Source organism: Citrus clementina, unplaced genomic scaffold, assembly GCF_000493195.1.
Source record: "Citrus clementina cultivar Clemenules unplaced genomic scaffold, Citrus_clementina_v1.0 scaffold_6, whole genome shotgun sequence".
Taxonomy (NCBI): domain Eukaryota; kingdom Viridiplantae; phylum Streptophyta; class Magnoliopsida; order Sapindales; family Rutaceae; genus Citrus; species Citrus x clementina.
The window spans coordinates 20560771-20583163 of NW_006262139.1; the positions used below are offsets into that span (position 1 = coordinate 20560771).

General features: G+C 33.0%; 3 protein-coding genes across 3 annotated transcripts; all 3 read right to left on the reverse strand.

The window, feature by feature from the left end:
• Nucleotides 1-1329: 1329 nt before the first annotated feature.
• LOC18038799 (UPF0481 protein At3g47200) lies at nucleotides 1330-4107 on the reverse strand. Its single transcript, XM_024182298.1, has 3 exons — nucleotides 4004-4107; nucleotides 3638-3808; nucleotides 1330-2805 (listed from the first exon to the last, which is right to left on the reverse strand). The coding sequence occupies exons 2-3, from the start codon at nucleotides 3785-3787 to the stop codon at nucleotides 1456-1458; spliced, it is 1500 nt and encodes a 499-aa protein (XP_024038066.1). The 5' UTR covers nucleotides 3788-3808; nucleotides 4004-4107; the 3' UTR covers nucleotides 1330-1455.
• Nucleotides 4108-5553: 1446 nt separating this feature from the next.
• Nucleotides 5554-7238, reverse strand: LOC18038800 (putative UPF0481 protein At3g02645). Its single transcript, XM_006430154.2, has 2 exons — nucleotides 7129-7238; nucleotides 5554-6990 (listed from the first exon to the last, which is right to left on the reverse strand). The coding sequence occupies exon 2, from the start codon at nucleotides 6978-6980 to the stop codon at nucleotides 5661-5663; it is 1320 nt and encodes a 439-aa protein (XP_006430217.1). The 5' UTR covers nucleotides 6981-6990; nucleotides 7129-7238; the 3' UTR covers nucleotides 5554-5660.
• Nucleotides 7239-13059: 5821 nt separating this feature from the next.
• On the reverse strand, nucleotides 13060-22190 carry LOC18038801 (UPF0481 protein At3g47200). Its single transcript, XM_024181506.1, has 3 exons — nucleotides 22090-22190; nucleotides 21743-21916; nucleotides 13060-14384 (listed from the first exon to the last, which is right to left on the reverse strand). Exons 2-3 carry the CDS (start codon nucleotides 21894-21896, stop codon nucleotides 13060-13062), a joined length of 1479 nt encoding a protein of 492 aa, XP_024037274.1. The 5' UTR covers nucleotides 21897-21916; nucleotides 22090-22190.
• Nucleotides 22191-22393: the final 203 nt, after the last annotated feature.

The window sequence follows — 22393 nt, forward strand, 5'->3', positions numbered from 1 at the left end:
TTAATCGCGGACTTGTTCGACCAACTTGGCAAAGCACGGTACTTCACCAAACTTGACTTGCGCTCCGGGTACTACCAAGTGCGCATCGCCAAGGGAGACGAACCAAAGACAGCGTGCACAACAAGGTATGGGTCTTTCGAATTCCTTGTGATGCCTTTTGGCCTTACTAATACACCCGTCACATTTTGCACGCTCATGAACAAGGTGCTCCAACCTTTCCTCGACTGCTTCGTGGTCGTGTACTTGGACGACATAGTGGTGTATAGCACCATACTCGAGGATCATGCCCAACACTTGCGACAAGTCCTCCAAGTACTCCGAGACAACGGGTTCTTCCTCAAGTTGGAGAAATTAAACACTTATACCTCTTAAATAAGTCATACTAAATAGACACTTATGTAATGACTATAAGCACATATTTAATCTGATAAGCTCTTATCATAATTTTTGTTATTATTTGGTTATTTTTTTAATAGAGTTTTTTAAGCTTAAATAAACTATTTTATCTCTACTAGCAAAAGCTTAAATTTTAAGATTTTGGGAGTAGAAGTTGAAAAGTTATTTTTAAATGTTAAAATATTTAAAATATCTTCTATTTATTTAACAATCTTATTTTATATTTTCATAACAAAACTTTAAAAAGTTTGTCGATTAAAATAATTTCATAAATTTTTAACAAAAGCTCTTATTGACAACCAAACAACTAAATTTTTTTAGATAAAATATCTATTTATAAAAACTCTACTAATAAAAACTTTAATTAAATAAACCCTACTTAAAAAGCTGTACTAAATCAAGCTTTACACCGGAGTACAAATTAGACGTGGCGATTAAAAGTTTGAAAGCGCCCTAAACCACTCTCTAAACTATTTCTGTTGGCGCCAAAGAAAACGATCTCTAAATCCTTCTTCTTGGATTACAATTTCACAGTCACAGACATGGGTCATGGGCAAAGTCTCCAAAGTTGCACCAACTTGAGTGTAGCATCTGAAAAAATGGAGTTTTGTTGTGGGATCGATAGCTAGTCATGTGCAAAGCAAACAGGGATTTAGAGATCATGCACGGAAGTTGTTTGTGGAAATTCCTCGATTTGATTTGACCCTGTGGAAGACTGTAAGGAATGTAAAAGATCCTAGAACTTTTTTATGGATATCGATCGTTTTCTTAAAAAGCACCAATTTTCAATAATTTCACTTCACACGACTTTTTATTTTCCAAAAAAAGATGCGATAAAAGAATAAAAACAATAACAATGCTTATTTCCGGAAATCAAAGTGATTTCGTTTTGAGTTCAAATTCAAATGCCAGAAAAGACCCTGCAAATGGAAATGGTTGAACGTATTTCCCGGAAAATACATAACCTTATTTATAGTATTACAAGACCAAGTAGTTCAAGCGTGAAAGCAAAAGTACATACTAGTATTAAAAAGCACACCTAATTATACAAATTGGAAATCACGAAAATGCAGATATGATCGACCATATGGCTTGTATAAGATTGAAAACAAGGAGCAGAAGCGCAGCAACAGTCCCAGTTCCTTTCCAAAGATTGCTGAAGTAAGTCCTTTTAAGGGTTGCCTTTGCGTGGTTCCAAGAGTCGACGTAGTGATTTTTCAGCTTCTCGATAGTTCCAGCGTAATTGGAGCCATCTAAAGTAATTTCTAGGCAAAGGTCATTAAACATCTTTGCTATTCTAGCACTTTCGCCCAGAGAATTGGATATAATTCCCGCTTCAGCAAGCTTATCCACATCTTCGTCTGTGTTGATAAGCGTATCCATGAAGTCAACGTAATTGCATACAATTGTTTCCCGTGGATAGTGACACTGCTCCAAGGCCATCAAATTTCGCATCAAGCTTTCCGTGCAGTCATCTACTTCAATGCGTGGAATTTGCAGCTCAGCTACTTTCAAGCACGGAATCCCTAACCATTTTCTCTCTTTAAAGTTTATGTCAAGCAAGCTTGCTTCTTCAATAATACCCTTAAACTGCACTCCTGACCCTTGCAGTTTGGCTGCACAAGGTAAATCTCCCTGCACTGCTGACCCTTGCAGTTTGGCTGCACAAGGTAAATCTCTCTTCTCTTCTTCTGGTTCTGGGGACTTTTTTGGGTACTTCCTCGTCTTAAAATATCTGCTCAAATGACTGAAGTGTAATATATCTTCCGCTTTGACATTTATTTCTTCACCGGCCTTTCTTAAGAACTCACAAGAAAGTGCAACGAAGGAACGATCGTCGTTTTCGGGGTCAAGATAGGGGGAGGCTAATTTATGTAATCCATCAAGGACGAAGAACGGAAGCTGGTTTTCGAGTAATTGCAAGTCCAACCGGACAGCGTTTGCTAGGCATGCTCTATCTATTAGAAAATCATCACTTTTCTTTGTAGAACACCATCTAAAGAAGAGTTCAATGATAAACACAGCATCATATAGAATCATGGTTATGAACTCAGGTTTTTCGAGCTTAGAGTTTTCTTCGTAACTATTACGGATTCTTTTTTCGTTTTTCCCTATGAAGTTTGCAAGTTGTTGCCATTTCTCCGGTCTAATTCTTTTATCAAATTCTATTATATATCTTATTTTCTGCTTCTCCATATCAGCAAATTTGTCTTTACCATGATGCAGTGGACCTATTGATATTGCCGTCGGAGTGTAGGCTTCTTTATTCTTTTTGCGGAGCGCTCTAGGGACCCTATAAATGCAACACTCTGATTGGGGCTCTAAGTTCTCATCGACGTGAATTATCAACTCTTTTCGTTCTCCAACCAAATCAATTGATATTGACTTGTTCTTTTCCGTCTCGAAGTCCTAAATATAACAAATTTAACATCGGTTATTTATAATAAAAATAATTTTCAGGAGATTAAAGCTAAAATTAAAGCTGGTGTGTATGTATATGTTTTTATATGAATGATACTAAAATTTATTTGAGAGAGAGAGAGAGAGAGAGCAAAGAATTACAAGATCGTTTACATAAATTGATAGTTTGGAAGACCCAAGGGTCCTCAAGCAAATAATTCCTTATAAAAATAGGTGTCTCATACCACCAGACAAAATCATTAAAAGACCCAAGATGATATTTATAGTTAATTTGATTAAAAAAAAAAATTGAATGGAGTTATGGAAGGCTTGGTTTAAGATGGATAGTAGTAACTTTTTGTTAAAATAATGCTTTAATCATTTTTAGAAGAAATAGTAGTATTTCATTTTATTTTAGTTGTTATAAGCTGTGAAAAAAATTATCTCCTGATATTTTAAAAATTTTATTTAGTAAAAATAATAATATTATAAAGTTGTTAAAATTTAAGGGATACCAAATTTTGAAAGTGTATTGTTAAAATTTAGGGGATACCAAATTTTGAAAGTGTATTGATTATACATATATAGTTAGACTAAAAAATATGAATATTGCTTCTCATTTTTTGAGAGCTAAGAAGCTAAAATACTTTTACATTCAAAATTGTATTGATAAAGAGTTCAATGACAAAGACAGCATCGTATTATAAACTCAAGTTTTTGGAGCTTCGACGTCTCTTCATTACAATTGCACATATATTGTTCGTGATTTTGTATGAAGGTCGCAAATTTTCTGTCATATGATCTCAGGAGTGATATATATATATAGGCTGAGTGAAATTACCTTACGAGTGGGAGCACGGATAACTTGAGAAACCCATCCGCTACTGGAATCCTCAGATGATCTACCTAGCGGCTCCAAGTTTTCCTCCTTGCCAATTAGCGGCTCCTTGAGTTCTTCGATGAAACCAAATGTTGAGTTTTCCCTTTCCATTTTGAAAAGTTGTTTCAAGCCCTACGTAAGTAGTAACAAACAGATGGAATCAACCCTCAACAGAAAACATTGCATACTGCCACTGAACTTAACATTGATAAACCATGTGAGTACGTTTCCATAAACAATTCTAGAATTACGACTCAATAAGAAAAACATGTGCAAGCAGTTAATTACAAATTTGCAGTGATTGAAATTTGAACACCAGGAGGCTACCTGAATAATCTTCTGGACGGAGTCGGAAACAAATACTGATGCGGTTGAGAGCACCGGACTTAGATATCGATGTTATTTTAATTATTTCACTTCTCTCTTTTGTGTTTTGACGATGTCTCTTCTCTTGCAGTTGCGCTACTTATAGGCGAAGCCTATATGTAATACATCGCAGTCAACGCCAATTAGTGAAGAGTCAATGCAATGTTAACAGCTGTAAAAGATTCCAAATCATGGACAATGTTAGTTAAGAAAATTAAGTCTTCATCTCACAATTAACGACAACCCTAGGGGAGCAATGGGCCAGGTGAGGAGCAATTAATGCAAGAGGTGTCAGGCTATAGAGGGCTAGTGGCAAAAGGCAATGAACACAAAAAAGTAGCTGCGGATGGAACAGTCCCTCGGGATGTGGTCACCAGAGCGGAAACTAAGGGCGGGAAGGGAGAAGGGAGGGAAACAAATCTACAAGGAGAAAAACTTGAAAAAGCAAAATCTCCAGCAAAGCAAAACGCGGGAGATTTCAAGTGGGGAGAGAATGGGGTTATAATGGGTATGGGCCACCAACATAAACCATATGAGATTTCAGCCCATGTTGAATCGGAAGTTGAGGAAATAGACAATGGGCCGAGAATGGAGGAAACAAAGCCAAAGAAAAAGAAGTGGAAGTGCAAAGCCCGAAAAGCAGAAGCCACGATGGAGATAAGTGAGGGACTCGTCAAACTGAAACCACCGTGTAGTGTTATGGAGTGGGAAAGCCCAAAAACAAAGAAATGCAAAATGATTAGCGCATCTAAAGCATATCACTCACCTCAATGCCGGAGAGCAAAAACATAACTTCAAAACTGACTTTCGAAAATGAGCAGAGGGAAGCTAGGGAGGAGATGCACGACGGGGCAAATGAGATATCGGCGGTGGTTGCGAGGCAGCCCCGCCGACAGCCGTGAAACTCTTAAACTGGAACGTTCGAGGGCTAGGGAAGGGCGAGGGCTAGCAATAACTTTGATATTTATAACTCTTTCCTTGGTGAAAACTATAAAGAGAACAAAATAATTATAATAGATTTTTAATTAAATTATCTTGAAGAAATTAATTAAATTGTAAACGTACTTATCCGTAATTTTTTGAATTTTAAAAAATTTAATTGGATCATAAATTAGGATTTAAAAAACATTTGGGTTTATGATTTATAGGCGTGAAGACATTTTGGTTTAATTAAATTCGTATTTTTATCCTTTTATGTAATAACAATATTACAAAAATAGAGTTTTATAAAGAATATTAAAGAGCTGTGAAAAGCATCTCTCCATATTTAACTAGTTGGCTGCTCTGATAGTCCGATCCTTATTCAGTTATTCTGAAAAAGACTTGTTATGGCCTATGGGGGAGTGGAATGCAAGATTTGTGTAACATAAAAAGAGCCCAATAAGAAAAAGAGCTCAGCGCTGGCCGCTGCAGAGCCAGAACAAGTGAAAAAGATTTGCGTTGTGCTCAGTGCTCACACTTTGGGAATAATAATTTTGTAATTTTAATAAGCCTTAGAGATTTTTGGCTCATCGACCCATGTCTGTGACTGCTGCTTCAATCTATTACAAACAAACTTACAAGCAAGTTGGAAAATTACAGTGCAAAGAGAAACTTCTAATACAGATAGTAAATACAATCAGACAACTTGGAGAATAGAACATATGGCTTGTACCAAAGTGAGGACTAGGAGCAGAATGGCAGCAACAGTTCCAGTGCTTCTCCAAAGATTGTTAAAATAAACTCTTTTCAAGGTTGCCATTGCATGGTTCCAAGGATTGTCGTAGTGTGCTTTCAGATCCCTGAAAATGTCACAGTAACAGGAACGGTCTAAAAGGATATAATCGCCAAGTTTGTTGAACAGATTTGCTACTTTAGCATTGTTGCCCCCGTGAATAGATATAATCCCTGCTTCAACGAGCAAATTGACATCTTCTTCATTGTTGATAAGAGCATCCACCAGATTGATATAATTGCAGACAAGGGTTTCATGCGGATAGTGGCACTGTTCCAAGGCCATCAAGTTTCGAAACACGGATTCCGTTTGGTCGTATATATTAATGGGTGGAATTTGCAGCTCATGTACTTTCAATTTCAACCATGAGAATGGGATGCCTAGCGTTTTCTTTTTATCAAAATTTATATCAATCAAGCATTTTCCTTGAACACGCTGCTTGAATTTCACTCCTGACTCTTGCAGTTTGATTGCACAAGGTAAATCTGGAGTTACTCCTCTAGACTGCGGTCTTAAGTATGTATATGTTAAAAGATGTCTCTTCAAATCCGTGAAATGTTTAACTTCAGCCTCGAAATTTGAAAGATTTAATATATTGTCTTCATTGAACAAAGAATCCCGGAAGTATTGACAAGATAGAATAAGCAAGGAAGGATTATTAGTATTGTTCGGGAAGGCTATCTCATATAACTCTTCCAGGACGAAGTACGGTAGCTGATTTTCAAGCAGTAACAAGTCATACCGAATAGTAGTTCTCAATAGTGGTTTATACGGAGGCAAGCTTCTAATACGTATACGCCACTCAAAGCTTCTCAAAAAGAGCTCGATGATAAAGACACCGTCATAGAGAATCATTGTTATAAACTCAAGTTTTTTAAGATTACTCGTTTCTTCGTAACAATGGCGAATATGTTGCTCGTGATGCTGTAAGAAGCCTACCATTTCCTGCCATATCTCTGGAGTGATTCGTTTACTAAATTCTCTCCTAAATCTAATTTTTTGCTTTTCCATATAAGCTAATTCTTTTTTACCATAATGAAGAGGGCCTATCGAAATTACCTGAGGAGTGTAAGCTTCTTCATTTGCTTTGCGGAGAGCTTTAGGAACCCTGTAAATACAGCACTCAGGTTGAGGCTCCAAGTTTTCCTGCTCCTCGTCAATTAGCCACTCTTTGTGTACTTTAAGGGAATCAAATCTTATCAAGTCATTCCTTTCCACCTCCATGTTTTAAGTCCTATATATACAACAACTAGTAATAAATTAAACGACGTCCTTCTGTAATAAAATCAACCCTTAAAAGCAAAACATATATAATTCTATTAAACTATAAGAAATAGTTAATACAATCTTTGAAATTTGAGCATGAGCCTACCTGCTCAATAGTTTAATTTGCTGGACGGATGCAAATACTGATGTGGTTGAGAGCGCCGGATTGGATTCCGGATGTATACATGTTGCTTCTCTCGATCTCTGTCTTTTTGATAATGTCTTCTCTTCCAGTTCAGCTATAATATATTTATCACACTTCTGCTTGTTGATTGTACGAGTACAAATCAAGTGGTGTTAATTATTTCTATAATTTGTAGTTTTGGAAGACTTGAGAGGTGAGTCAATGCCATGTGAACAGCTGTCAGCTGATCAAAGATTTCGAATCCATGGACGAAAAGTCTTCCTCCCCGACAACGGCGTCCCACATACTTTTAATTTGGCAGCAAGAAATTAATCATGTAGATACTTAAATTTTTAATAAGTGACATCAAAATCTCTTTTGATTATAATTTTTTTTGTTCTATTAACTTCAAAAAATGACTTTAATATTTTATAATAAATAAAAATATAATATTTATTTATTAATATCAAATATGATTGTTGAATTTAAATTAATTTTCAATTTAGTATTTTAGTATATAATAAATTATTAAATAAATAAAATACTTTTTACATATTTGAAGTATAATAGCTAAAATGATTTTATGCAATAAAAGTAAAAAAAATATTATCATTTATTTATTAAATATTTAGGTTCATTAATTATAATATTTTATATTACTATTTAAATATAAATATAAATTAATATTTAGTAAATTGAATTTTATTATAAAATATTGAATAATAAAGGTAAAATAATTAAAATTAAAATATGAAGACTAATTTAATGCAACACAGTCTAAATTCTACCTCCCTATGAGATTATTTTATATTTCTTTCATTATATTAGCCACCTTTTAAACGTAGTGTAAGTCAAATGTGGGTTAGTATAAGAATAAATATTTTAATACAATATAATATATTGTAATATTACCAAACGCACCCTAAAGAGTTTAGCTGTCAATTTATTATTTTATAAAACGACGCCATCGCAATATCGCAATCACGTTTGTCCACCATAATCGCTATTCTGTTACCCAGCCAGCTATCATTGGTCTTCAAAATCTTGACCGTTCATATAAAGACACGGATCCAACGTTTCAGTTTTGTTGTCACCAAGTTGGAGATAAATATAATCAAACTTAGCCGATTCCCGTATTCTTATAGTAGGTAAGTGGGATCTGCATAATAGGACTATGATTCTTATTGAGGAAGAATTTTCTCAAATGTCACGTTGAAGAATACAAATCGATTAGGCATACCGGCCCATTTTAGCAATTAAACAAAGAAAAGACATAGCAACATTTGCATTATATTTGTAGACCTATATGGTAGTCACTAAAATAATAATATACGTGTCATAATTTTTATTAAATCGTATAGACTTATTTTATTTATGTATCATTTTTGATAAAATAATCTAAAATGATACGTGTGGTGAATTTGGCCGAGTGGTGGATCACTTACTCTCACAAATGTGAGAGGTCTTACTATGTTGAGTGGAGCTAGTTGTAGTCCTAGTCTGTGCGATTATAGTCCGAGTACGATGAATGAAGCCAGTTACAATCCCAGTAAGTGCGTTTGTGTGATTGTAATTGTATATGATGTAATATCAAAACGTTGTCTGATTGTATTATCAATATCAAAGGGAAAAAAAAATGATATGTGGGGAACAATAGACACAAACCTGGAAACGATGGCTAGGTATATCTATCTACCTTGAACTTGTGAACTCGTTTTTTCACCTTCCAGTTAAAAGGATTTTTCTAGTGGACGGTGTGTGCACTGTAATTAGGAGTAAGTCTAACCTTGAAATATTTTTTGATTGCCTATTTAGCCCTTTCCTATGGAGCTTTTCTGATGTGCCTTTGTAATCTAGCCAATTTAGTCTTCACCTAATGAAGCTTCTCAAAAAGAGCTCGATGATAAAGACAGCATCATACAGAATCGTTGTTATAAACTCAAGTTTTTTAAAATTAGGCATTCTTAATAACAATGGCGAATATGTTGCTCGTGATTCTGTAAGAAGCCTACCATTTCCTGCCATATCTCTGGAGAGAATTGTTCACTAAATTCTCTTCTGTATCTAATTTTTTGCTTCTGTATCTAATTCCTTATTACCTTGATGAAGAGGGCCTATAGAAATTACCTGAGGAGTTATTGGTGAGGAATAGAAATTATCTAATTCCTTATTACCTTCTGTATCATTTGGGTTGCGGATAGCTTTCGGAACCTTGTAAATACAGCACTCGGTCCAGACTCCAAGTTATTATTTACAAAGAATATTATAGTCAAAAGGAAGTTTTAGTATTCCTTATTGCAAATTTGAGGGTTTACATGACTATTTTCTCAAATTTTAGAGATGTAAGTGTTATATATTTTCCCTAAAACTTAAACAAAATTACATAAATAAAAAAATAATCTTTAAAGAAAGATGATACAAAACTTTTTTTTTTTCGAGTTAAATGAGATTGTTACAAATTTTTTGATAGGTTCAAGAATTGTAATTTTTTTTGAATAATTTGGTCATTTTATATTATAAGAATAAAAAATTAAGCATTTGTTAAGTTAATGAATAGTCAAATTTGTTCAATGAACCTAGGTAACAAAAATCTTTTTGAAGACTTATTTCAAATTATAGAAAAACACCAGACTTAATTTCTCTTGTTACCATATTTATAAAGTGGGGTATGGTTACAGAAATTATAGGGGATAAATATTGATACTGGCCAAAAATGACAATTACTTCTATTTGGTTCTTTTAAACAAATCCATCTGTTGGTGGGATAAATTGGATATCGATTCAGGTTGTTGAGATTTTGATTTAAGTTATCGTCCATTCGATTTGGAGAATTCATCCCGAACGGGTTAGAATAGTAAACAAAAATCAAACAAAATTTTATAAAGATAAGATTGAATCAAGTTTAAGTTTCGATTGGATTTGGGTTGTTAATTCGAGTTAGCATTTAAGATTGGATTGCATATTCAGTTTAGGTTGCAAATTTAGTTTGGGTTGCAACCTAAAGTTCCAAAGTCAATTTCAAATTTAGCCTAAAATTGTAAATCATGAACAAAAATCAATACAGAAATTTACCAAAATGCAATGGAATCTATTGATGTTGAAAAATGAGCTCAATAGCTAAATTTGTTTTGGTGAGAAAAACAACATGAATTAAACTTAGACATCGAGTTGAATATGAATATCTCAACCTACCATTCACAAAAAACAGTTATGGCTCATCGCGGTGGGTTCTGCCAAGAATCCTTTGATGTTAAAGTCAGATCATTAATATAAAGGGATATTTAATTTCTAAAGAAATCACGCAAAAAAATTATTTTTAAAAAATATAATGCATAGTGCTATCAAGTTATTGTAGAAAAGATTAAAACAAGGTTGCTCTCTTTCTTTTATTTTTTATTTTTTATTTTTTTACTTTATATTGCCCCCTTTCTCTTGAGGTCCATTGTTTGCTTAAATACCCTTTAGGAAGCAAACTGTTTTATTCTCCTTAGAAGTCGCTCATCTTCCTAACTTTGGTAGCCTGTTTACAAAATAACTGATTCCTAATGTAAGTCCCCTATCTTCCAGGATTGAGAATGTGTGATAGGTCTTGGAAACTTAAGAATAACAATAGTAATATAAAGAATATTTGAACTAAAACCAGTTGCCTATTTTTCAATATCGAGAAGATATGATTAAAGTTGGACTTATAAAGAGAAAAGAAGAATAAACAAAACCTCCTTAGTTTTTTGTATTGTTAACTTCAATTATTCTATTCGTAAGACTAAAATTTGCTTCTATTGAACATAAATTTTGATCTCGAATGCTAAATTAAATGTCAAAATGTCAAACTCAATTGTAGAATCAAATTTTTAGATGTAAATTTCAAAATGTAGAATCAAATATGTAGATGTCGATCTCGAATTCTTATATGTAAATTTGTAGATGTCAATCTTAAATTGTAGAATTACATATGTAATTATTGAATTGAATATGTAACTGTTGACCTCAATATGTAGAATTCGACATGTGGTCAATCTCAAAATGTAGAATTAAACATGTTGATGTCGATTTGAAACTGTAAAACTAAACATGCAGATATCGAAATGAAACACTAGAACTAAACATGTAGATGTATATCCAAAATGTAGAATTATACATGTAGATGCCGATTAAAAAATAAATTGAGGTTGGGCCTCAATAAAGGCCAAAATTAGTAAGCTCAATCTCAATAAGATCATATAATTAAGTAATGAATTGATGTTGAGCCTCAATAAAGCCAAATTTCTGGACCTCGATCTCAATAAGATCAGGTCAAGTAAGGAATTGATATTGGACCTCAATCAGGCTAAATAGTTGATCTCAATCCCAATAAAAGTGGACCAAATAATTAATAGAAATTAGACCTCAATAAGGCTAAAATTGGCAACATCGATCTCAATAAGATCGATCAAATAATTTATTAACCTTACACCTCAATAAAGCCAAAATTGAGGATCTCGATCTCAATAAGATTGGATTATATATGTCATGACCCAACTCAGACTTGGGCAAGATATTATCCGCTTTAAGCCTTAACAAGACATGCACAGTTTTATTCCTAGGGCGCCTATACACCTCAAAACGCTTTTTGTCAATTAAGGTGTGGATCACCTCTTATAAACCCATCATTTCCTGTGCTTTGTCGATGTGGGATTCACCAAGGGTGTTACATACACCCCCCTTAGAGACTCAGCATCCTCGCTGAGGTTTGCCCTATCATCGCTCAATAGGACACGTAGAGCCGCTTCGATATCACATGTCATGACCCAACCCAGACTCTACAAGATATTGCCCGCTTTGGGCCTTAACAAGACCTACACGGTTTTGTTCCTAGGGCGCCCATACATCCCAAAATGCGTCTTGTAAATTAAGCTGTGAATCACCTCTTATAAACGTCCTGACACGACTTAAAAATGATTTCTAACTCCGAAGTATAAGAGTGTCTTATTGTATTATAACTCGGTGAATCTGAGGTCGATCCACAGAGAAAAGATTTAATTTGTTTATTTTATTTTATCTAAAAATTAAAAATAAAACTTAAATATAAACAACTTAATTTAAATAAAACTAAGAAATTGAATTAGTTAGGGCTGTGGATCCATTATTAGTAGTAAATAAAACTTAATAAATTCTTTTTGCTAATTTTTTTAGATTTATTGCCCAAAAGATTAATTATATAAATTATTATTATTTTCCCTTTAATTTTATGATGGATTAAGTATTTATTGTGCCAAAATTTAATTTGTCTACAATAAGTCAAAATACCATTTTACCATACCTTATATTAAGATATTAAGAATTTATTGTGCCAAACTCCCTTAGTTGTCTACAATAAATCAAAATTTCAAAATATAAATATGTATAAAATTAAATAGAAAATAATTTAATTTATAAAATTAAAAATAAAATTTGATTAAATCATATTTATTTCTTAAGAGTTTCACCTTCCCCTAACTATGACTATTTAGCTAAACATTTTTTAAATAAAGGAAATTATTAAAATTGAAAAACACATAATTAAAAATGAAATTTGAAAATTAAAATAAAACTAATTTTATTTATTGAAAATATATTATAAAGAGAAATGAGAAGAAGAATTTTGGGGGAAAGAAGAGAAGAGGTGTGAAGAGGTGTGTTCACCCCTACTCTATTTATACTAATACACGGTAAATCCACACCACGCAAATAAATAAATCTAATTATATCTTAGACTTACATTTGTCCCACTAATAAAATATAAAACTAACTTAATCCACTTAAAAACATCCAACACATTCCACTAACAATTGTCATACCTAACATGATAAAAACTTAAAAATTTACTGCAAAAGACTTAGATCCTTTTTGACAAGGACATAATCATAGCTTCCGATACAGGTTAATTACCAAAAATCAGACGACTTGTAAGATAGAACATATGGCCTGTATCAGAGTGAGCAATAGGAGCACAATTGCAGCAACAGTTCCGGTGCCTCTCCAAAGGTTGCTGAAATAAACTCTTTTCAAGGTGGCTTTAGTATGGTTCCAAGGATTGTCATAGTGTGCTTTCAGATCCTTAACAATGCTGTAGTAATCGGAATCATTAAAATAGATTTGTGAGCAAAGGCTATTAAACATTTTCACCGCTCTAGCACTGTCGCCCAAATTGTTGGATATAACTCCTGCATCCACGAGCAAATCTACATCTTGCTCAGTGTCGACGAGAGAATCCATAAATTCAAAATAACTGCACACATGGGTTTCAAAAGGATAGTGACACTGCTCCAAGGCCATCACGTTTCGAATCAAAGCCTCAGTCTCGTCGAATACTTCAAAGCGTGGAATTTGCAGCTCATGTTGTTCTGGTTCAAGCCATGGGATTCCGATTAATGCACAGTACTTCTTTTTTTCAATACTTAGGTCAAGGAAGCATTGATCTCCTTCCTTACGCTTAAACTTCACTCCTGACTCGTGCAATTTGAGTGCGCAAGGTAGATCTTTAATAAATCCTCTTGATTGCTCTGATCCTGCCCGATAATTCTTTGTCATGATATATCTTCTTAAATCAGTGAAATGTTTGAAATCCGCCTTGTTAGGCATTCCACTTAGCTCCCCGTCATTGATGAATGAATAAGAAAGTAAAAGGAAGGAAGCAGGATAGTCTTCTCCGTTAGATCTGGAGTTAAGGTTGGGGAAAGCTATCGTATATAGATCCTCAAGGACAAAGTATGGAAGCTGATTTTCGAGTAATTGTAAGTCCAACCAAACATTACTTCTTACATTTGTTTTCTCCACCAAAAAATCACATACATCGCGATAGTAAACTCTCAAAAAGAACTCAATGATAAAGACAGCATCATATAGAATCATTGTTATAAACTCAAGTGTTCGAAGCTTACAGGTTTCGTCATAACAGTTGCGGATCCTTTGTTCGTGTTTTTCAAGGAAGTCTACAATTTCATCCCATGTCTCCTTTCTGATTCGTTTGGCGAATTCTCTTTTGTATCTTATTTTCTGCTTTTCCATGCCTGCTAACTCTGCTTTCCCATGATGAAGAGGGCCTATTGAAATCATCTTAGGAGTGTAGGCTTCTTCGTTTACTTTGCGGATCTCGTTAGAAACCCTGTAAATACAACACTCTGCCTGAGGCTCCAAGTTCTCCTCAATGTCAATCAGCAACTCTTTGCGCTCTTCAATGGAACCGATATTTATTGATGAATTCTTTGGCATCTCCAAGTTCCAAGTCCGAACTCCTAAACAATAAAAAAGAAAAAGAAAGATCACTAATCATATAATTGAATAAATATATAGATCATTTTCTGGGGCAGAGCGTTGTAAATAAATATTTTAATGTCATGAAATGATAACGATTTTTCAATGTTAAAAGTTTTCTACAGCTTTGTGAAACAAACTTTTACAATTCGGGAATATAAACAGAGAGAGGGGGAGTACATAGTTAATTAACAAATTAAATAAAATAAGAGAGTGAGGGGGGAGTAAAATGATAGAAAGATAGTGCATAGATAAACAAATTCAATAAAATGATACAAGTACATGTGGAGCGAACCTGAATATGTTGGTTGACCGGTAGAAAATAGTGATAAGGTTGTGGAGTACTGCAGAACCGACGTCACAGATCTTCCTTCTCACTCGAATAGACAGTATGTCTTCACGCTTACGATGATGCATCTCCTTCGCTTCATCCCACTAATGTATTTATAGTGCATGATAGTTTACTTTCTCTTCTGCTTTTCGATGTACATTTCTCGATTAACAATGGCAATTTGAATGATTAAACAAAGACTAACCAATGCCAATCTCAATCAAGTGGTCATATACATTAACAAAGACAATTTGAATCATTAAACAAAGACTAATAAATGTCAATATCAATGAAGTGGTTATTTGTATGTATGCTAACAAAGACAATTTGAGTGATTAAACAAAGATTAAGCAATTTTGAAAGATTAAACAAAGACAAATGAATGCTAATGTCAATGAGCTATATATATATATATATAATTTCCCCGTTTGTCAAATTTTTAACGTTAAAATATTAACGGCAAAATTAGGGATGGCAATGGGGAGGGGAGGGGAGGGGACCAATCTCCCCGTACCCATCCCCGATATTTTACGAATGTCCCCGTCCCCTCCCTGTCCCCGTCAGAATTACTTGAGCGAATCCTCATCCCCTCCCCAAATAATAACAGGGGATCCCCGAGGGTCCCCGATCCCCGAATAACTAATACATTTTTTTTTCGATTTTGAGTTAATCATATTAAAATAAAAAATTTAAATAAAAGTAAAGTTCGAAATATATCTTACATTAATATCCATTACAAAAGTCACATACATTAAATTAGTAAGTAACGCAGCATGCAAGGGATACAAACTTCTTTTACAAACTATCATGAACAAATTAATAGTCTAATACAAAATTGTTACAAATAAAATCGAATTTAGATTCAAAATTAACTTTTTCAATGGTGGCGTGGGCACTTTATAAATGTGGACTATTCCCTTTACAACACAATAGTTAAATCGGAGCAAATCAAGAGTAAATATTAGATTAGATTAGATTAGATATTAAAATTGTGATTCGCTGTGGGCAATTATAACATCTAAAAATAAATAAAAAATAGATTTAAGTTTAAAATATTTAAAGAATATTAAAAATAAAAAACTTTTGGGCTAATAGAATCTACTCGGTCTTTTTAATGTCTTAAATAAAAATTTAGGACTTTAATTAGTTAATTAGGCCTAAAAGTTTAATAATATAAATATTTTGATATATTTTATTTTTACCAATATTTATAATTTTATAATTTAAATTTTATTATTTATTTACTAGTAATTTTAAAAAATTAAAATAAAATTAAAAATTAAAATGGGGAAATGGGTAGGGGATGGGGATTCCACCTCATCCCCGTCCCCTCCCCGAATAAGAAATTGGGTAACAAAATTTCCCAGTCCCCTCCCCGAATAAGAAATTGGGTATGAAATTATCCCCATACCCTCCCCGAATGGGGAAAATCCCCGAGGGTACCCGTCCCCGTGGGGATTTTTGCCATCCCTAGGCAAAATAAAAAATTTAAGGGCTATTCTGTCTTTCCAAATCTTAATCAAATGCTTTCAATAAAAGAAAAACTTTTGTCACATTTAGCACCAAGTAGTCAACATAAACTGAATTAAAAATACTTTAAATGTGACAAAAGAATAATTAATTAATTAAATTGTTCTCTTCCTCTTTCATTATTTTCTAACCCACTTGAATCACCACGGTCCATGGATGGTGAAGACCACTACGCGAGCCACATTAGGTCCAGAAATATCAACCACGCTAGGCGTCGCCATACCATAGTTTGTCAAATTAATCGACGTAATAAAAATGGAGTCTGAAACAATAAGAATCCAATTTCCAGTTAGGAGCCATTCTTACTTAATTGGTAGGGCCATAATCTCTCAAATGCATCTAATTTTCCTGCATCACATCAAACATTGTTTCCTCCTTTCATCGACGATGGAATGGCGATGACTGGTCAACAACTACGATGTATTCTATTGCTTGGGTTTCAGACTACAGAACTGAGAACATAAGGTTGGGGGGAGGGGGCGGTGGGGGCACTGTTAATGGAAAAATGGATAAAATCAATTTAAAGATTTACTAGAATATTTAACTTAAAATTTTAACACAAATTTTAAGTTACTGATTTCAAGCAATTAAATGGTAAATATTGAAAGTTAAAGCATTATTTAACGATGGTTATTCATCTACCATTGGCGTGTTTAGGGAGAATGACCCTTAGGTGGTTTTTAGTTAGAAGAAGAAGAAAGGGGAGAAAAAAAATAATTTGAATTCCTTTCTCATTTCTGTTATTTGGTTGGTCATAATATATAAAAATTTAATTTTCATTAGAATTTAATATCTACCCTAATGTAGAATCTAGATTTCAGACCAAAAGGTGATGAATTCAAATTACTCTTCTATTGAAAACCAAAATTTTCAAAATTACCCCTTTAATCTCTTATTAACTTCTTTAATGTTATCAAATAATTGTTATTTGTGATTTTATTTCATCAATTCAATGCTGTAGATAATTAATTTTATATTAATAGAATTTAAAGTAATGATTTAAACAATTTAATAAAACCACTTTATTTACTTAATTAATTTGAAAAAATAAAAATAAAAATTTAATAGTTAGAGCATCTCCAAAAGACTCTTCAAATAAAATTCTACTTCTTATTTGAAGAGTCATACCAATATTAAACACTCCAAAAGACACGTTAATTTAGATTCTTCAAATAAGATTTGTTTCTCACTCTTCAATATTGTCGAGTGAGTTTCTCCCTCTTCTATTAATATTTTATTATTATTTATTGAAAAGATAAGACTGCAAAAATTATTATTTATGTTTCATTTCAAAAACATAACGGCAATTCAATTTGATAGTGGGAAAAATTTGATTAAAATAATATTAACTTATTCTTATTTGATGAGTCTTTTGGAGGGGATTGTATTTTTCTATACACTTATTTGTCACATCAGTAAGTAAATTGAAATTTAAAGAGTAAAATTTAAAGAGCCTTTTGGAGATGCGCTTATAAGAATTCTACCGCCAACACTAGAACGTCAAATGTCACTACTTATACCATTAAACTCATTGACCATCGAGTGATGTCATTATGTAGTCATAGAGATAAAAAAAATGGACATATTTTGTTCAAATCGGTTAAAAAGAGAAGTTTGAAAATTTTTTAACTTTCACAAATCCGAAAAAAAATATCAAATACTCTGCTCAAATAAGTTGCTCTGATCTAGAGATCATCAATTTCTAATCATTTTCATATAATTTACAAGTTGAAATGAGATGGTACAACAATGGTCAACAGCTCTGATGGTCGAGGTAGCAGCTCCGTTTCCTTTTCGGTTTTTTAAATAAAAATTTAAAATTATTATATATAATTAAGAAATTAATTAATTATATTATAATTTATTTAGAAACAAATTAAATTAAATTACTAATAAAATAAAATAAAATCATGTTAATAAAAATTTAAATATAATTCAATTATAGAATAATTTTTGTTAGTTATTTTTGTAATATATTAAATGCATTTATTGTATGATAAATATTAAAAATTTAACATTAAAGGGTGAAAAATACTGAATAAAAAATAAAGCATTTTCTTTCTCTGTATAAATTTATAACAAACTAAATTTTAGAAAAGATGTATTCTCCTCTTACTTCTCTCTCTCTCTCTCTCTTTTGTTTTTCCACTTTCCTCCTCCCTCATTTCACTTTTCTTTAAGTCCAAAACTACTAAACCTTTTATAAAAATACCACACCTAAGTTTTAATTTGTTATTTCCTCGCTTTTCTTCAAGTCAGACACCATTAATTTTTCATAACACTCAATCAGCTTCCTGTTATTGTAAGGGTGTTTGAAAAATTATAATTTTAAGGACAATATATGATTTTTCTTTTTCAAATAATAATCTTAGAAATTTAGTAATACAAATATCAAATCAACAGTGAATCGTAGATCTTTTTATCCTCTTATTTTACATTCCCACAAGATATATAAAATCTTCAGTTCTTCCTTGGAATATCACGGATATAAAATTTGTCATAAAGAATTTATGTACACGCTGACGTACCAATGGGCCTTTGGTCCAATGGGAGAAGCCTTGCACTTACAATGTTGAGTGCAAGGGTTCGAACCTCCATAAGAGCATTATAGAGGTTAGTTTCAGTTCTTCCTCAATTATCAACTAATTGAGTGGAGACAGTCTCTCTCTCACGAAATGTGAGTGGAGTAGGCACCCCTCGAATATTAAAGAGGGTTTAAAATATCTGGGCATATACTTCAGTGTGTCAATGTATGGTGGTGGTCCCAATTATATAGTATGATTGTAAATATTAATTGTAATGTCTGATGTAATGTCAGTAATATCTGTGTATAACAGACTTCAAAAAAAAAAATGTACATGCTGACGTTCTAACTTTCGTCATGAGTTCAACGACAAGTTCGTCTTAATTTAACCCAATGAAATAAAATATGCATTATTATTTGTTTTCAGTAGGGGTGGGCAATTTCGGATTCGGATCGGATTCGGATAAATCCGATCGGATTTCGGATAATTCGGATTGAAAAAAAATTCATCCGAATTCAATCCGACTTTAAATCCGATCTGAATCTGATCCGAATTATTCGGATCGGATGAAAATTTCGGATTACTTAGATTCGGATCGGATCGGATGAGTTTAGATTTTGGATTATATTTCGGATTCGGATTATATTTTGGATTCGGATTAATTCAGATTGAAATCGGATTTGGACATTTTTAACAATTCTCACAAAAAATTTATGAAATATATAATTAATGAAAACTTACTAACCATTTAAAAAAAAAACCAAAACAAGTTGACAAATGACAATGTATTATTTCCTTGACAATATGGCATTGACATATACCAAGAAAACAAGCCGATACAAAGTTTCCATTCACAAAAATAAAAAAATATAATCCATTAAAATGAAAACATTTAAATAATTAAATCTAATAATCTATAATCAACGGCCCATTTATATTGTCATATGCATTCATTTTGTACAAACACTCCCATTTAATTTAATTAGTAATCCTCTTACAAGCTAGGTGCATAAACATTACTCCAAGTCCAAGCCTCCAAATAAGCAACACAAAATAAACATTGCTCCAAGCCTCCAACTCTCCAAAGTCCAAATGAATAACACAAAATAAACTTTGCTCCAACTCCAAGTCTCCAAGCAAACAACACAAAATAAACATTACTCCAAGTCTCCAAACAAACAACACAAAATAAACAATCAAATATTACTCAAAGTCTCCAAATAAATAAACAACACAAAATCACAAAATAAATGTTATCATTATATCATCCAACAATAAAATAAACCAAAATAAAAATTATCATCCAAAAACATTTAGTAATTTAGCTTATTTTTTAAATTTTCAGTTTTTTTTTTTAGTTTACAATGAAAATCCGATCGGATGATTCGGATTGATCCGAATCCGATCCGATCCGAACCAAATCCGATCGGATCGCACAAATTTCATCCAATCGGATTTGCCTTCAAATCCGAATCCGATGCCCACCCCTAGTTTTCAGTGTGTCTTGGGGAGGTGTAGGCCAACAACAATAAAGAAATACTTTGAGATTATAGCGATTGAGGTGCATATTTGGTTTTAGTTGAGGTCTGATCTCAATAATACATTTAAGTATATCACAACAAATTAAAATTATAATAAAAATAAAAATAGTCGATATTTTTTAATGTTGGCAACAGTAAACATAAAATTGACCTATATATATGATATACAAACCATTTGAACAATTCAAGAAAAAGCTAGTTGAATTAAGTGAATTCTATTAGTTTGCGTGATAAAAATTGATTATACTGATTAAAGGAGCACACATTCTAGAGGCAGATCCACTCTTGTCCAGTGGCGACTCAAGTCCCTATCGGAGAAAATAATTTCAAAAAAATTAAAGAGAAAATTACTTGAGTTACTAATTTGCCTTAGTTAAATTTATAAAAATAGTCCTATAAACTCATAAACTCATAAAATTTAAAATTTAACTTTGATAACTATAAAAGCCCAGACTCTTATTAAAAAAATAAAAGCATACCATGATTCATATTGGTAGTTTTGCTATTATTTAATTTAGCCCAATTAAATCTGTTAAAATAATCCCTGTAAACTTATGATATAATTTATAAAATTCCTTGTCTTCCCATCCTGTTGGTATACAATTTACCGATTGGGTTTTGTTGTCTTGTCAGTACAGATTAGAATAGAATAGAATAATATATATATATATATATATATATAAGTTGAGGAGAAAAGTGGAAGGGGAGAATAGAACAGGCATTTTTAGCTTTAACGGAGCTTACTAACTTACAGATTCTGTAAGTTACAGCTCACTCACAAACTTGGCTGTGACTCCCACACGGGTCCACAGCCAAACACTATTCATGTAAGGGCAGAGGGCTGTACCTTACAGAATCTGTAAGGTAGCCCTCTCCAGCTTTAACAGTTGTCACGTGGTGACAGCTGTTATCGGACTTTTAATTACAGAGAGACCCCATGTGCGCCCTTCACAGACACAACAAGAAAAGGAGTCTCAAAGACTTAAGAGAGGCCTCTCTCTCTCTGTCTTTTTTTGGGAAGTCTAATTAAATTATTAATTAATATATTACTGTAAGCAAAATGCACGCCGTAGTTGATATTAATCCGCCCTCGGCTCTCGTTGTTAATAAGAGATGAGAGATTCGGTTGATGGCTTGACGCTTATATACTAGTTAAAATTTGGCAGCAAATTCATTACTAATGAGTGGCTCAGTTTAGAATTCGATATCTACTGTCAACTCATTTCGAATTGAATTTTTTTTTTTTTTTTTATACACACACACATACATACATATAAGAATAAGCTTCCAGTCCGAAATTAAAATCAAAGAGGAATTCACAATTGTAAATCCGTCCTGGACTTATGTATGTATGTATGTATGTATGTATGTACGTATGTATGTACGTTATGAAATTACCTCAGGATGGGGAGCGCTGATAACTTGATGAGGACGAGGAACCCTGCTACCCATAGACAATCTAACTTGCGGCGGCTCCGAGCTTTCCTCCTTACGAATTAGCGGCTCCTTGAGTTCTCCGATGGAACCAAATGTTGAGTTTTTGCTTTCCATTTGAAAAGTTGTTTCAAGTCCTATGTAAGTAGTAACAAACAGATGGAATCAGCCCTCTAAAGCAAACATTGCATACTGCTAACCATATAAATACATTATAAACAATTCTAGAATTACGACTCAATAACAAAAACATGTGCAAGCAGTTAATTACAAATTTACAATGATTGAAATTTGAACATCAAGAGGCTACCTGAATAATCTGCTGGACGGAGTCGGAAGCAAATACTGATGCGGTTGAGAGCACCGGACTTAGATATCGATGTTATTTCACTTCTCTCTTTTGAGTTTTGATAATGTCTCTTCTCTTCCAGTTCCGCTACTTAGGCGAAGCCTATATGTAGTGCATGGAGTCAACGTCAATTAGCGAAGAGTCAATGCGATGTTAACAACTGTAAGAGATTCCGAATCATGTTCGGCAGCTAGTGTTGGAAGAGTAAAATAGATATTTATTTTTTTCAACTACGTACTCCAAATTTCTGGTTCACTTAACTACG

Bases quoted from the DNA above. Each gene is read 5' to 3' on its own strand.
- LOC18038801 (XM_024181506.1), bottom strand. From the start codon at position 21,896: ATGGAAAGCAAAAACTCAACATTTGGTTCCATCGGAGAACTCAAGGAG. The intron at 14,385-21,742 runs TAATTTCATAAC...TTCGGACTTGGA, and splicing joins CAGCGCTCCCCATCCTGAGG to ACTTGGAGATGCCAAAGAAT.
- LOC18038799 (XM_024182298.1), bottom strand. From the start codon at position 3,787: ATGGAAAGGGAAAACTCAACATTTGGTTTCATCGAAGAACTCAAGGAG. The intron at 2,806-3,637 runs GTAATTTCACTC...TGTTATATTTAG, and splicing joins TCCGTGCTCCCACTCGTAAG to GACTTCGAGACGGAAAAGAA.
- LOC18038800 (XM_006430154.2), bottom strand. From the start codon at position 6,980: ATGGAGGTGGAAAGGAATGACTTGATAAGATTTGATTCCCTTAAAGTA.